The 16,051-nt window shown below is 42.3% G+C and overlaps 1 protein-coding gene across 3 annotated transcripts in view; it reads right to left on the reverse strand.

The window, feature by feature from the left end:
- Nucleotides 1-2,287: 2,287 nt before the first annotated feature.
- Nucleotides 2,288-16,051, reverse strand: part of LOC124717279 — a 32,672-nt gene continuing 18,908 nt past the window's right edge. The window contains exons 4-7 of one of the 3 annotated variants that reach the window (XR_007005730.1): nt 8,231-8,316; nt 7,765-7,921; nt 2,675-2,905; nt 2,288-2,593 (exon numbers count right to left, since the gene is read on the reverse strand). Coding sequence is in view for 2 of the 3 variants with exons in the window: in XM_047244094.1 (XP_047100050.1) it covers nt 2,799-2,905; nt 7,765-7,921; nt 8,231-8,316 (350 nt within the window). In the remaining variant the exon portion in view is untranslated. Of the gene's footprint in view, nt 2,906-7,764; nt 7,922-8,230; nt 8,317-16,051 lie in introns of all 3 variants that reach the window. The other 2 variants (XM_047244095.1, XM_047244094.1) reach the window with 2 other exon arrangements.

Here is a 16,051-nt window from a genome sequence, read left to right on the forward strand (position 1 = left end):
TACTTGGATAGCTCTGCCAGGTGAACACTTGCACGCGAGAATCAGAAGTTCCAAGTTTGACTCGTAGTACAGCACACAGTTACTGAAACTGCCAGGAAGTTTCACATCAGAATACCCTCCCTTGCAGAGTGAGTATGCATAACAGAAATAAGGCTGCTTATAAATGGGGGCCGGCCGTTGTGGCCGAGCGGTTCTAGGCGCTTCAGTACGGAACCGAGCGACCGCTACGGTCGCAGTTTTGAATCCTGCCTCGGGAATGGATGTGTGTGATGTCCTTAGGTTGGTTACGTTTAAGTAGTTTTAGGTTCTAGGGGACTGATGACCTCAGATGTTAAGTCCCATAGTTCTCAGAGCCATTTGAGCCATATAAATGGGGAATGAGAAAGTACAAAAGTCATAGAACAAACACCATTAAAACAATCCGATCAAAATCAGGGGTGGAAATATACAAGGGGTATGTTGGAAAAATAACCCCATGTAGGAATAAAGAAGTATATGTAGAAAGTAGTAGATATTATCTTGGTTTAGTCTTGCTTTAGTTACGTGCTTAACAGACAACGTTCACGAAACTTTTATGCTGTGAACTGTGCAATTGAAGCAACTTTCATAAATCGTCCACTCTGAAGGATCAGAAAATGTAACCCTTCAATCCACCTGTGTCTTATATCTTTCATTTAGTCTGATGGCATATGATTTGGGTCCAGTCATTTTTATGTCACTCTTCTCCATATCCCTAACTGAAAGTCGTGATCATCTATCTGCATTTTTTTAAGCAAGTTATTTATCTCATACATTTGAAGACCATGCATACAACTATTATTACTTGATTGTTTGCAAAATATTCTGTAATGTTTCCTTATAGATGCTCTCTGCCTTGGTCTCAGCAGTCATGCCCCTGATTAGCTTCTTTTGGGCAGCTTGAAATTTCTTGTCATCTGCGTCACTGTTGAAGAAGTGAGATATAAAAAACTTATTCGATGGCATCATTGTATGGCAGTTTCACGTATGTAGATAACTGGCAATGTAACTGCTTATTTACCGCTTTTCAAGAACTCAGTACTTACACACAATTAATTGTATTACAGAAATCAAATTAATTTCCATCTAAATGTTTTAGGCAGTTTATCAGACATTGTATTTCTGTACTTGATTATCAAAGACAATTTATTGTACCTGTGTACATAACTCTTATATGAGCAAAGTAAGAGTTATTAGAGGGCTTTCCTTCTACTATATGTATATCAGTCTCAGTGATATACATTTTTTGAAGGGAACTGACTTGAAAAAATAAAAAAATTCTAAATATTTAGTGAGTCATTTGACAGATTACCCAATTGCTTAAACACGTATAGGTGAGAACGCAATTCATAATTCTAAATCCTCTATTTTGCAAAGCTTATATGTTTTGCTTTAGAGAAGAGCTGCTTCCAAGTATCATACTGTGGCACCAATGAATGAACACACGTATTTGCGTTATTTTGCTTTTATGAGTTTCAAAACTGGGAAATCTTTTGACACCAAAATAACTTTGACTTATTTGTTTTATCTGTACATTGTATGACTTTACCGTTGGTGTACTCCATTTTTCAAAGATTTTATGGTTCATCATTGAAAGTCAGAGTGAGCTTAGATAATTTAGAACTAAAAACGATTGTTGATCAACCCAGTAATTTCTTCTCATGCAAATGAAGTGTGAATTAACTGAGTCAGTTAACGCTATTTAGTAATAAATAATATAATAAATAATAAGCTTAGATAATTTAGAACCAAAAACAACAGACGATTGTTGATCAACCCAGTAATTTCTTCCGATGCAAATGAAGTGTGAATTAACTGAGTCACTTAACGCTATTTAATAAAACCGCCAAAGCAAAGAGTACGCTTTAAGACCAGACAGAGCAGATATTTCAGTACAACTATTGCTTGTACGACACAATGATGCAATTGACACTAGCAACTCTTCAGATAGGCCATTTAAAGCCCTAACTAGTGATATTTCATAATTTACAGTTTTGAGTTATTGATGGATTATATACAGAAATTTCTTAATTCAGCAATACTACAAAAAAACTAATTATTCAGGCGCCATCCCGCCAAATTAAGAATAAATGTGCTCACGTTTTCGATCATTATAATTATTGGCAAGTTCCTTCTGTTATACGCTGTCCAACAGAACACTGCTGAACTGTCTGCAATATTTTCATGAAATGGATCTAGTTCAAAAGGAAATTGGCAGAGCTTGAATAGAAACTTGGCATTTATTAATTTCAATAAAAATACATTCACACATTAATCTTCAGTCAGAAACATTAGACAGCTGGAACATATCACATTTTGTCCTACAAAGCACATGTTCGTTAGTCATTTACAAAAATAGAATTGCAGTGGCAGAAATTAACGTTTGTCTGAGTTCATTGGACAGCACATAGTGAATTACCCTTTCCCAGAAGCAACAGTTGAGGATGATATACACGAATTTCTATGAAAAAGTGCAAAATTAATACCTGAACACTTCTGTGCTATCTGGAATCAGTTACGGAATTCTCTGTTTGTGAAAATGGAAAGGGCAAGTTGCATCAGAGATATATGGCTTCTGAAATATAGACACTATGCATTATAAACGTTATGCCTCGATGGTAGATGCGCTGGCAAAAACAGAAGTGAAAACTGATACCTTTGGTTCCTTCCACATTGACAGATGTATGCACAAGTAAGAATCAGAGCCAGCAGTAATTCCATCAGTGGCACATTTCACATAAGTAATGGAGAATAAAGCTGTCAACACTAGTCACCTTCCTTCACATCTCTGCAGTCTCGCTGTCCTCTAACAGCCTGACAGAACCTGAGTTGGTACGTAGAGTCTGGTAGTAGCTGTAGACAACTACGAGGAAGTACCCACCCAACACTGGAACATGAAAGTGAGAAATACACAGAGGATAGAGGCAAATGTTAAGCAAAGCAAATACATTGAGGTATTACTGAGAAATAAATCACAGGGGCTAGATGAGAGAAAGTAAAAGGTTTTGTTTAGACTGAAGTAAATTGTCTTTTTCTACAGAATGGCAAATGATTCATTTACTATTGACTGTGTTTCGGAGACCCCATCACAAAAGAGTACCTTCAGGGAAACGTTAATAAAAGGCCAACAAATTGTGGCAATTTAACCTGTATGCTGTATTAACAGAAACTTTTGTTACAATACTTAACGCTACTCAAGTTTTTTACCAACTAAATTTAACCTAGTAAATCATAAGCAAAGCTGCTGCTTTTAGAAAAGCTACTGGTTCCTCATGTATAGTAAACAATTGCTGCTTATCTTCCACTGACAGCTCATTAAGTGTCACACACATATTCCAGTTTTTCAGTTACAGTGTGTAGTATGTATGGAGGTTTATTTTACAGCACTAATTGGTTAATTCAGGGATTTAGAGATCCAGATTCAAAATTTCAGTTCATATTGCTAGACAATATGATTAATAAATTACACTTTATTTAGAAATTTATGGAGATTCCAAATTTTGTGCTGTACCTATTGGTATCTTTTTAAAAACATAAGTGCGCCCTTTTGTCTTGTTAAGGAATGGTGTGGCACCTGAAATGTTGGAGTCAGTCTGTGAGCTATTGTTGAGTAGTACTTTAGAAAGTGCAATGTTCTTAAGAATGACACCTGCTAGAATCCCAATCTTATACAAAGTTTTAGTCTGTCACGAGTATTCACTGGCGTGTATACTCCAATAAGGAGTGAAATTGTGTCCAATGTTCTTAACTGAACTGGGCCATGCAGTTTTGATAGACAGTCTTCACACCAGTTGTTCATGGGGAAGAATGCTCACCTGAATGTGCTGGATAGTTTTGAAACCAAATGTAACATTCTGAGTGTGGGACTGCTATTCTGTTATCCTGCACAACGGATTAATCTGAGATGTACCCTTTACCCTGTGGCTCCTGCAAGATGCAATTTCCACCCCCACACTACTACAGAAGTCAGACAGACTCTCCTAACGTTCTAAAGAGAAATGCCTGAAAAACTTTCAGCAATAAATATCTTCTGGAGTTGTCCGTTGTAAAAAAATGACACAAAATTCACAAAATTTCTTGCATAACTAGTGGGATACTTGGGTACTGGAGTAGTGCTAGTTAGTGTAAGAAAAACATGAAACTAACGAAAATTATTATTTATTTTGCAAAAATTCTGAGAAAGAACAATGGCACTTTTAGTTATGAATCGAACAAGTTATATCCTGGTTCTTTTCGGAATGTGAACTTACCTCTCAAGGATAGGATTCACTAATGAAATTTCTATACAAAGTTTAAGATTGTTATTAACTTGGGAGAATGGCTGAGACCCTTGCCTACTCAACTTGAATAATTATCCGTTAGAATGTTGCTAGGTACGGTCAAGGCTGTCGCGTGTGAAATGCAGTGAAGTGTACTGTTGTGGAGGAAATATGGGGCTCCCAATGGCTGTAGCACACAATACCGTAAGCTGCGATGACTGCTGTCTGCGCTGCTCGCTGCTGACAAATAAGAAGACTCTCGTTCTATCTGGATTGACCTTCGCCAATCAAACTCTCCCTACGCCTTGATGAAGTCAACGACTCCTATTCGCCCCTAGTCTAACTATTGGCGTAGTACACCAGTCAGGTAACCAGCACCTCGATGCCACTAAAAAATTCGCTAGCAGGCGTTTAACAATAACTCCGTCCGTTCACACCGCACAATAAGTGTGTCGGCCAACACAGTGAACAACGCTTAATCGCAAGGACTCAATATAGAGTCGCACTCTGATTCGCTCTCTACAGAGGTGCTCTCCCAGTGAAGTACTGAGGAGAGACTTGTTCCTCGCTCTTTGAGTACATGTACGAGCGCGCACGCTCTCGTTACGTGTTCTCGCTCCAAGTGCGACAATGGAACGGCCCCTCTCCACGCCAGACGTGAAGGGGTATATCTTTCGGTCTCTTCGATTACTCCTTCAGCTCAAGGCGTCAGAAATATCGTCTGCCAATCATCATTGCTCTTCTAAAACGGGAGAATGACGTTTCGTTTAAGGCGACCAATCCGGAAATCTGTAGTATCGGCGTTTGTCGTTTGCTGTCTCCCTGTGAAAATCTCTGAAACTGCGTGCTATGTTATAAAGAATGCGTAAACTGGGCGCTCCCACACAATGTAGCAGAATTTGCTTTTAAGCCGAACACGGGGTCGTTCCCCCTTTTCACTCAGGCCAACGCTGTCTGGTCTAAGGGCGGTCACAGGCCGACATATATAGGCTGAGTCGTCCTCTGAAGGGACTGGCCCCCTGGCGTGCGGTTTGCATCTCCCAAACTAAAAGCAAGCCCCTGCGACCATAGTGTCTTGAATGTGTGTGTGTATGCCAGCCTCGAGTATTTCAACCACGGTGCGCTTACTTGTTATTTGCATATCGTTTACATGAATTCATACAACATTGACTTTATCTTATCGAGTTTGGGTTCAAATGAAGCATCTTGATGCGCGGAATATGATTGTGAGGGCGGAATATGTAAGCAACGAAGGTCAGGAGACCACGACGACTTGCAACATACTATTGCAAAAGAGTGGAATGCGAAGTGACAACAAGAGCCTTTGTTTCACATGCTGAAAATGTTGATAGTTTTCACCTATAGATGGCGACAGATCAACAGATCAACGTATATAAAACTAAGGAAGTAGGAGAATAATGGGTAGCATTGTTGTATTGTCTCATTTATATTCGGCGTGTTTCTGCACACACTGATGTGGACAGCTCCACGTGCTATCAAAATCTTAGCAGTGAAGTTAATACTTATAAATTATTGTCATCTCTGTGACTGTCTCTCAAGAAAGATTTAATCTTCAATGTAGAGATTCAGTTCAGGATTCGTTGATTTTTGTTGATGCTGATCCATACAGTGAAGAGGTAATGCTGGTTACACTCAGTTAACATGCCATTGCCTCTATTATTTTTAGTTATGTAAGTAAAGACAAATTTGAACTACTGTTGGTGGAAATATATCTTTATAAAAACTGATTCTCCTGAATGGACGTGTTTATGTGCTAATAAGGAACAGCGTCAGTTTTATCATCATCATCATCCATTAGTAAGCAGTAATGGGTATTTCTCCTTCTGCAGCTTCAAAATCTCTTTAATCCATCAACAGTAAGGGCTTCCTGCACCACTTCTTGCTGGACGTTGTTATTACAGCACTTTATGCCAAAACCTTTCTACCTACTAGCATCTTAATAGCACGTGCACTACGTCCACTGGCGTTTGAAAGAGCCAGTTTCGATACCATATTGTGAAATCTGGTTTGTACTTCTTCTTTCGTTTGTTTAAAACATTTTCTTTGTAATGTATCATTTTATTAATTACGCTTGATTAAATTTTTCTCTACGTCTGTGAGAGATGGTTGTTTAATCAGGGACACCAAATAAAAAAGCGGTCTTAAATAAACATGATTCCTGTATTGGTGTTGCAGGTAAATAGACTACACCTCAATTCATGTACTTTGGTGATTGTCACGCACTTCCATTTATGCCACATTCTTTTCCTATCTTGCATCAATCATGAAATGAATTTGCATTATTGAATATGGTCATTGAACAAGACGGCAATATTTCGCGTAACAGATAACGCCTTTAAGCTAGCTTATAGGGGAAGGCGACGAAACGGATGTTGCATTAAGGCTTATTTTGTCGCACATTCCTTAATTACATTCTTATATTCTTTTCAGGGCATACATACGTTCCGTATACGTTCATATTTTTTGGATAGATAATGGAAGTGGACGGGGCTCGGAATATGTGGTATAAGAATAATCTAAGGAGATGGGAAGATTCTTTGTTCACTAATAATGACAATTTATCTTAGTCAAGCACGGAATTGTCACCGATATGAGCTTTAAACCACATTAACAGTTCAGAGTATTCACGACACAAACAGGGACACAAAATTCAACGTTCTATTTCATTCAGTGACTGTTCATTTAGTAGAGGGTCGCTTAACCCACATCAGACAGGGATGCTGGGGAAACACTGATTTTATTGTAAGCGGAACCTGCCCCTTCTTCGAGATATTATTTCGTTCATACAGATAAAAACAACAGGATGACACGTCCCAGATTAATTTCTACACTTTATACAGTTATCTTTTTACAGTACGTTATTTGAAATCTTAGCTTCTGACTTCAGGGTGAATTGCACCTTTTGTGGCAACTCTTCACTACCATCGCTACGTCTCTCGACCGCCAGATTGTGGGCCAGTATTTCACTGCTACAGTTATAGGTGGCTAACTGTACCAGATAAGAAACTTTGCAATAGAATCTGCATATTACTCTTTCACAGATGAGGTAACTCTGTTTGATTGTGTACAGAGGTGACAAACTGTTCCCATAAGCGAGCAAAATTTATGAAAACTTAATAGAGTGTGTGTGTGTGTGTGTGTGTGTGTGTGTGTGTGTGAGAGAGAGAGAGAGAGAGAGAGAGAAACATGAGCAGATATTACTAAGACTAAGAAAATAACTATTACCAGAGGATAATCCAAATGCAATGTTTCTGTGAGGCACATGTAAGGCACAGTTCCACAAAAATCATTTCAGATTTTTAGAATTAGGAAAATAAATGTGATTCAATAAAAAAATTGAATTAGTTTTTCATAAATTGTGAAAATAGCTCATTAAGATGTTTCAAGTACCGTAGGCGACAGTGAAACAGCAAATGAGTAAGTGCAGTGACTTTTGCACCAGACCGTATAATAGTAGTATACTTACACACATAGATGACGGTAAAGGCATAATTAATAGAGCCGATGAAAGCCGTGTGGACATGTGGGAAATAAATAATGCATGAGATAATGCCTACTACAGCCGTTCCTACATCCACGACGGTTTCCACAGCCATCCATGGAAGAAGCATGCCAGCCTTCTTCTGGAATGTAAAAGACGAAGTTGACGTTACTGGATACAGATCTGTGTCTTTAATTTAAGATATGTTGGGAGAACTCTGTTTTTGTCATCCTGAAAACGAACTCCCATGACATTTACTAAAAAAAAGAATATTTTCAATAGAACGGGTACCACGTGCTTCTAACCAAAATGTGACAGTAACAATAATAATACAGAAGCAATATTGTCTCAGCATTTCATTACCAACACCAGGAAAGGAACAAAGAGTTTCTAAAAGGATTTTTTTCAGTTTCCGTTGAATACAGTGTACTTATGTAATAAGACACTTTACCTGAATGGCTCCAGTGAGGAGAAGTATGCTACAGACAATACGGATAATGGACAGCACGAAGCCTATAACGATTTCTGTCAAAATAACTGAAACAGAAACATGAAAAAGTGTTAGTTGTCTTTCTCATAACTAAGGCAATAATACAGAAGGCAAGAAAAAAATCACCATGCAGATAAATCACTGTATTGTCCCTGCATTCTATAAACACAGTCATGGATCTACATTTATAATGTATACTAACCAGTGGGATTGCTACTTCAATTGAAGGTACTAAATAAGTTCGTTAACACATATGAGCTCATAACTCGATCTGAGTTACGCCCTTGATAATAAATTATATTCTGGAGAACCGAAGAAACAGGTACACCTGCCTAATTTCGTGTAGGGCTCCAGCGAGCACGCAGAAATGCCGCAACACGATGTGGCATGGGCTCGACTAATGTCTGAAGTAGTGCTGGAGGAAATTGACACCATGAATCCTGCATGGCCGTCCATATATCCATAAGAGTACGAGGGGGTGGAGATCTCTTCTGAACAGCACGTTGCAAGGCGTCCCAGTTTGGTGGTCAGCGGAAGTGTTCAATCCAAGGAAAGTGTTCCTGAAGCCCCTCTGTAGCAATTCTGGACCTGATGGATGTCGCATTGTCCTGCTGGAATCGCCCAAGTCCATCGGAATGCACAATGGCCATGAATGGATGAGATGATGAGACAGGATGCTTACGTACGTGTCACCTGTCAGAGGCGTATCTAGACGTATTAGGGATACCATATCATTCCTACTGGACAAGCCCCCCACCATTACAGAGCCTCCACCAGCTTGAACAGTCACTTGCTGCCATGCAGTGTCCATGGATTCTTGAGGTTGTCTCCATAGCCGTACACGTCCACCCGCTAGATACAATTTGAAACGAGACTCGTCTGATCAAACAACATGTTTCCAGCCATCAACAGTCCAATGTCGGTGTTTACGTGCCCAGGCGAGGCGTCAAGCTTTGTATTGTGCAGTCATCAAGGGTACACGAGTGGACCTTCGGCTCGGAATGCCCATATCGATGATGTTTCGTTGAGTGGTTCGCACGCTGACACCTGTTGTTGGCCCGGCACTGAAATCTGCAGCAGTTTGCGGAAGGGTTGCACTTCTGTCACGTTGAACGATTCTCTTCAGTCGACGTTGGTCCCGTTCTTGCTGGATCTTTTTCCGGCCGCAGCGATGTTGCAGATTTGATATTTTACCGGATTCCTAATATTCACGGTACACTCGTGAAATGGTCGTACGCGAAAATCCGCGCTTCATCGCTACCCCGGAGATGCTGTGTCTCATAGCTCGTACGCCGACTTTTTAACACCTCTTTCAAGCCCACTTCAATCTTGATAACCTGCCACTGCAGCAGGCCGACCGCAGTGCCGTATTCTGTCTGTTTACATACTAGGGTTGTCGAGAAAGTAAGTTCCGATCGGTCGCGAAATGGAAACCATAGTGAAAATCAGAAACGTTTTATTTGCAAGAGTTAGGTATACCTTCCACCTGCTTTTTTACATATCCGCCGCTCCAATTTTGAGAGTTGTCGTAGTGTTGTATCAACTTTCCAATATCCTCGTCATAAAAAGCAGCCGCCTGTGCTTTCGGCCAGTTATCTGCACTGGACTGCAGCTCGTTGTCTGTGGAAAAATTTTGTCTTCATAGCCAGATGTTCATGTGAGTAGAGATGAGACTCAGGGGGAGCCTGTTACGGACTATACTGTGGGTGATCAAACACTTTTCATCGGAAACGCTGCAAGAGCATTCCCTATGCCTCTTTACGTGCTCACTGTTCAGTCAAAACTGAAAACGCGACACGATCGGGTTCCATTTCGCGACCGATCGTCACTTACTTTCTGGACAACCGTCGTATATCTATATTTGAATACGCATGCCTATACCAGTTTCTTCGGCGCTTCTCCGCGCCGGGTAGCCGCTCGGTCTGAGGCGTCTTGACACGGTCCGCGCGGCTTTCCCCGCCGGAGGTTCGAGTCCTCCTTCGGGCGTGGGTGTGTGTGATGTCCATTGCATAGATTAGTTTAAGTGAGATCAAGTAGTGTGTACACTTAGGGGCCGATGACCTATGCAGTTTGGTCCCATAAGATCTTACTATAAACGTACAAATTTTTACTTTGGCGCTTCAGTGTAGTTCCACAGTGAGAGAACTTGTTTATAATTAACCTTTACAATAGAGGTTAATTTGTCTGACAGAAGAAAGGAAATGAATGGGTAGGAAGGAAACTTATTAACCGATTATTTAGGTAAGTTTGATGATGAAAAAATCGACCACGCTACATGGACATTCATGATGTTACTTAATCCATCACTGATCGTATCTGTCTAGAGAGATGTGCGTGTTATAGGGCCCTTCCGGAATAGAATCCAGATAGAATCCACCTGGTGTATTAACAATAAGGTTCGGTGTACTGACTGGCATGGATGTGGTTTTTAGGTGGTGGGTAGTGGGCTGGTACCGATATCCAACCTTCGTTACGCGATTCTGGAGTGTTAGGAAGCGTCACATTTCTTCAAACAATCGAAGTTTCGACACCTCTGCTGCGATCATCTTCAGGATCTTCTGGTGTCCACTGCAGATGAGTGCTGGATCTACAGTGGACACCAGAAGATTCTGAAGATTATCCCAGCACAGGTGTCGAAACGTCGATTGTGCGAAGAAATATGACGCAGCCTAACAACACAGAGGATTTTTAGTTCAATGACAACGGCCGCGGAAGCGTGCAGATTTCGTAAATTGCCGACACGTTCACATCAATAACACTAGCTGCAGACAGTTGGGATACGCATATTCCGCCGCGGAGGTAACACAGGATGGTGACACGCAGGGCATCCATCCACCCGTTGAACTAACCACGCCATATCCGTTAACAGCCATGCCGAACCTGCACCGATGCTGGACAAGAGCACAAGATAAAGAAGAGCAATCTAATCAAATAACGTTTACAGTCCAAGTACGCTCAACTCTACTCTGTCCAGTCTAAGTCTCTTCATCTCTGCGTAACTGCTGTAAACTACTTCCATTTGAACCTCCATTTACGAGGAGCGTCAATAAGTAATGCAACCTTTTTCTGTCGGGCAGATTCGGTTGAAAAAAAAAAATCGGAATTTGCTGTTGGAGTGAGTCCCTATAGTTTCATTTAGAGCTCCGATAAATGGCGGCGCTATACAGAACTTTGAAAATGGCTTCTCAGTTGCGGAATGTTTATGGAGACTTGGCAGTGAACATAATCACGGCGAATCGTTGGGCAACGAGAGGACTTTCTTGTTGTAGGTGATTGACGGATCACCGTCAAACACATCGCTGCACATCTGGACGTCTCTGTTGGCAGTGCTGACACACTCTTCCACCAGTAGGGGTACTCAAAGGTGTGGGTTCCTCGGCGCCTAACGGAAGACAGAAAGAGCAACGGAGAACCATCTGTGCGGGACTACTTATGCGTTACGAGGCTGATCGTAAACAATTTTTTGTCGAACATAGTCACAGGCGACGAAAGATGGGTTCGTCACTTCTAACCGGGAGCGAAACGACAACTCATGGAGTAGCGCTACTCCTCCTTTCCTCCGGAGAAAAAGTTACTAGGTCTACAACTTTGCTTCCGCCGTTTCTTCTCGAAGTTCGGAGCTTTATTGTGAAAAACTTACAAACAAATTATGATTCATAGTATTTCCCATCGCTGGCCACTACATTCTCCCATCTTTCGGATAGCATACGAATCCCGTGGCGGAAGAACTGGGCGTCTTTTGTGGGGGTCCATGGATCGATTCAATTTTGCACTTGTTCATATAATCGGAGTGCTGGTCAGCCAGACTGTATGTCACGATCGAAAAAGGTGGCAGTCAGACAGATCAACGTATGGAGAGTACGGCGGAAGGGATAGGACACCTCATTTCAACCTTTACATGTATATTTCGACGGGTTTTGCGCCATGTGGTCGAGAACCGACCTGCTGCAAAATTACCTTTACGTGTCTATCGCTGTATTGTGGCCGTTTGTGATTCAGTGCTGGACTCTTCCACTAATACACTACTGGCCATTAAAATTACTACAGCACGAAGATGACGTGCTACAGACGCGAAATTTAACCGACAGGGAGAAGATGCTGTCATATGCTAATGATTAGCTTTTCAGAGCATTCACACAAGGTTGGCGCCGGTGGCGACACCTACAACGTGCTGACATGAGGAAAGTTTCCAACCGATTTTTCATACAAAAACAGCAGTTGACCGGTGTTGCCTGGTGAAACGCTGTTGCGATGCCTCGTGTAAGGAAGACAAATGCGTACCATCACGTTTCCGACTTTGATAAAAGTCGGATTGTAGCCTATCGCGATTGCGGTTTACCGTATCGCGACATTGCTGTTCGCGTTGGGCGAAATCCAATGACTGTTAGCAGAATATGAAATCTGTGTGTTCAGGAGGGTAATACGGAACGCCGTGCTGGATCCCAACGGCCTCGTATCACTAGCAGTCGAGATGACAGGCATCTTATCCGCATGGCTGTAACGGATCGTGCAGCCACTTCTCGATCACTGAGTCAACAGATGGGGACGTTTGCAAGACAACAACCATCTGCACAAACAGTTCGACGACGTTTGCAGCAGCATGGACTATCAGCTCGGAGACCATGGCTGCGGTTACCCTTGACGCTGCATCACAGACAGGAGCGCCTGCGATGGTGTACTCAACGATGAACCTGGGTGTACGAATGGCAAAACGCCATTTTTTCGGATGAACCCAGGGTCTGTTCACAGTATCATGATGGTCGCATCCGTGTTTGGTGACATCGCGGTGAACGCACATCGGAAGCGTGTATTCGTCATCGCCGTAATGGCATATCACCCGGCGTGATGGTATGGGGTGCCATTGGTTACACGTCTCGGTCACCTCTTGTTCGCATTGACGGCACTTTGAACAGTGGACGTTATATTTCAGATGTGTTACGACCCGTCCCTCTATCCTTCATTCGATCCCTGCGAAACCTACATTTCAGCAGGATAATGCACGACCGCATGCTGCCGGTCCTGTAGGGGCCTTTCCGGATACAGAAAATGTTCGACTGCTGCCCTGGCCAGCACATTCTCCAGATCTCTCACCAATTGAAAACGTCTGGTGAATTGTGGCCGAGCAACTGGATCGTCACAATACACCAGTCACTACTCTTTATGAACTGTGGTATCGTGTTGAAGCTGCATGGGCAGCTATTCATGCACAAGCTATCCAAGCTCTGTTTGACTCAATGCCCAGGCGTATCAAGGCCGTTATTACGGCCAGAGGTGGTTGTTCTGGCCACTGATTTCTCAGGATCTATGCACCCAAATTGCGTGAAAATGTAATCACAAGTCATTTCTAGTATAATATATTTGTACAGTGAATACCCCTTTATCGCCTGCATTTTTTATTTGTGTAGCTGTTATAGTGGCCAGTAGTGTAGTTCCCTCACCATTGGTCTTAACCAGCATTTTAAGAGCCACAGACGCAGATTTCTTCATGTTAAAGCAGAAAATTAAAACTGAAGTTAACGTACTTAATAGAGAATAACCTTATGATGCAATCAGAAATCGACTAAAATATTTATGGCATTATGTTTACAGATGCCGAAGCTTATTGTATTACACCTATGACCAACCACCTGAACTCCACTTGCCGCTACTGCCGTCTATTGCAAAACGGAGGAAGCAAAGTTGTAGATCTAATAAAAGCCACACTTTCAGCCGGTAAAGTCATGACTTATTTTGTTTGAGGTCCTCCATCATATTGGAGCGGTCAACTCTGAAATGTATTATGCAGCCCTCAGGAAACTGAAAAAAAATAAATAAATAAACAACAAACTTCTCCTATTCCCTGAAAACGCAAGGCCTCACTCAAGTCTGCGCTCTCTAGAGAAGCCCGCAAAACTCCATTGAGATATTCTTCCTGATCCACCTTACATCCTGGCTCTTGCACCTCACTTCCATGTATTTGGCCCGGTGAAGAATTCACTATACTGGAAGAAATATTCGGATGGCGAGTTTATTGACGCAGCAGGACGCTGCATCCACTGTCGACCAGTGGAGAGATACCATGTGGCCATACAGGCCCCTCCCGTTCTTACCCCACCACTGCCCTCCATTTTCAAATTGCCTCCCTTTAGACGCCTGAGGATGTGTTCCATCAACCTCCCCCTTCTGCTAATCAAATTGAGTCACAGACCTCTCTTGTTTCCCTTGATTAGTCTCTCTTTTTGTCCGAAATTAATTCCTGACAACAGCTGTGTTAGCTGTAGATGTAGTGACAGCTGTAGATTTACTGCCCAGTAGTATGTACAGATACATACCACTTCATGTATATTGTGCATTCCGACCGACTTGGGCCATTCCAGCAGGACAATGCGACACCCCACACGTCCAGAATTACTACAGAGAGGCTCCAGGAACTCTCTTCTGAATTTAGACACTTTCGCTGGCCAGCAAACTCCCCAGAACAGATATGTATGAACAGATACGTCCGACTCGGACACGAACCCGGATTTCATACTTATCACGAGAGGTCACCTAAACCCCTTCGGCTATCCGTGCAAGCTTCTCGGACCGATCCAAACATACATATGTATATCGTACAGCTGTGGATTGTTAACAGTGTCTGTTGCTTCAGACATGCGTGTAGCTATTACAAGCCAAGACGGTCGTGCGGTGATAATAACATTAGCCTCGATTCTGTGTTGTCTCATTCCACCTGTTGCTGGAAGCCAAATAATGTTGCGTGCATTACATGATGAATTTAGTGGACTACTATATAAGGATGTACGCAGTGTGACACACTAAAAATGGAAAAATCAAAGCCGGCGGGGTGGCCGAGCGGTTCTAGGCGATACAGTCTAGACCGCGCTACCGCTACGGTCGCAGGTTCGATTCCTGCCTCGGGCATGGATGTGTGTGATGTCCTTAGGTTAGTTAGGTTTAAGTAGTTCTAACTTCTAGGGGACTGATGACCTCAGAAGTTAAGTCCCATAGTGCTCAGAGCCATTTATTGGAAAAATCAGTTTTGTGGTATGAACTGCACAATTTTATATTGATTCTCTACGGGCTTTGATTGATGCAATCATCTTCAAGGGGAAAAAATATTAATTATCTACTCATTTCCGTCATACATTAAAGCGCCAAAGAGACTGGTATAGGCATGCGTATTCAAATACAGAGATATGTAAACAGGCAGAACACGGCACTGCGGTCGGCAACTTTTACATAAACAACAAGTCTCTGGCGCAGTTGTTGGCTCGGTTAATGCTGCTATGCATGTTATCAAGATTCAAGTGAGTTTGAACGTGGTGTTCTGGTCGGCACACGAGGCAATGGGATACAGCACCTCCGAGGAAGCGATGAGGTAGGGATTTTCCCGCACGACCATTTCACTAGTGTACCGTGAATATCAGGAATCTGGTAAAAAATCAAATCTCAGACATCGCTATGGCTGGAAAAAGATCCTGTAAGAACGCCTGAAGAGAATCGTTCAACGCAACACAAGTGCTACCCTTCCGCAAATTGCTGGAGATTTCAATGCTGGGCGTCAACGAGTATCAGCGTCCGAATCATTCAACGAAACATCTTCGATATGGGCTTTCGGAGCTAAAGGCCCACTCGTGTACTGTTGATCACTGCACGACAAAAAGCTTTACGCCTCGCCTGGACCCGTCAACACAGACACTGGACTGTTGATGACTGCAGACATGTTGCCTGGTGGGAAGAGTCTCGTTTCAAATTGTATCGAGCGGATACACATGTGCTGGTATGAAGACAACCTCACGAATC

The sequence above is a fragment of the Schistocerca piceifrons genome, chromosome 9 (genome assembly GCF_021461385.2).
Source record: "Schistocerca piceifrons isolate TAMUIC-IGC-003096 chromosome 9, iqSchPice1.1, whole genome shotgun sequence".
Classification (NCBI taxonomy): Eukaryota; Metazoa; Arthropoda; class Insecta; order Orthoptera; family Acrididae; genus Schistocerca; species Schistocerca piceifrons.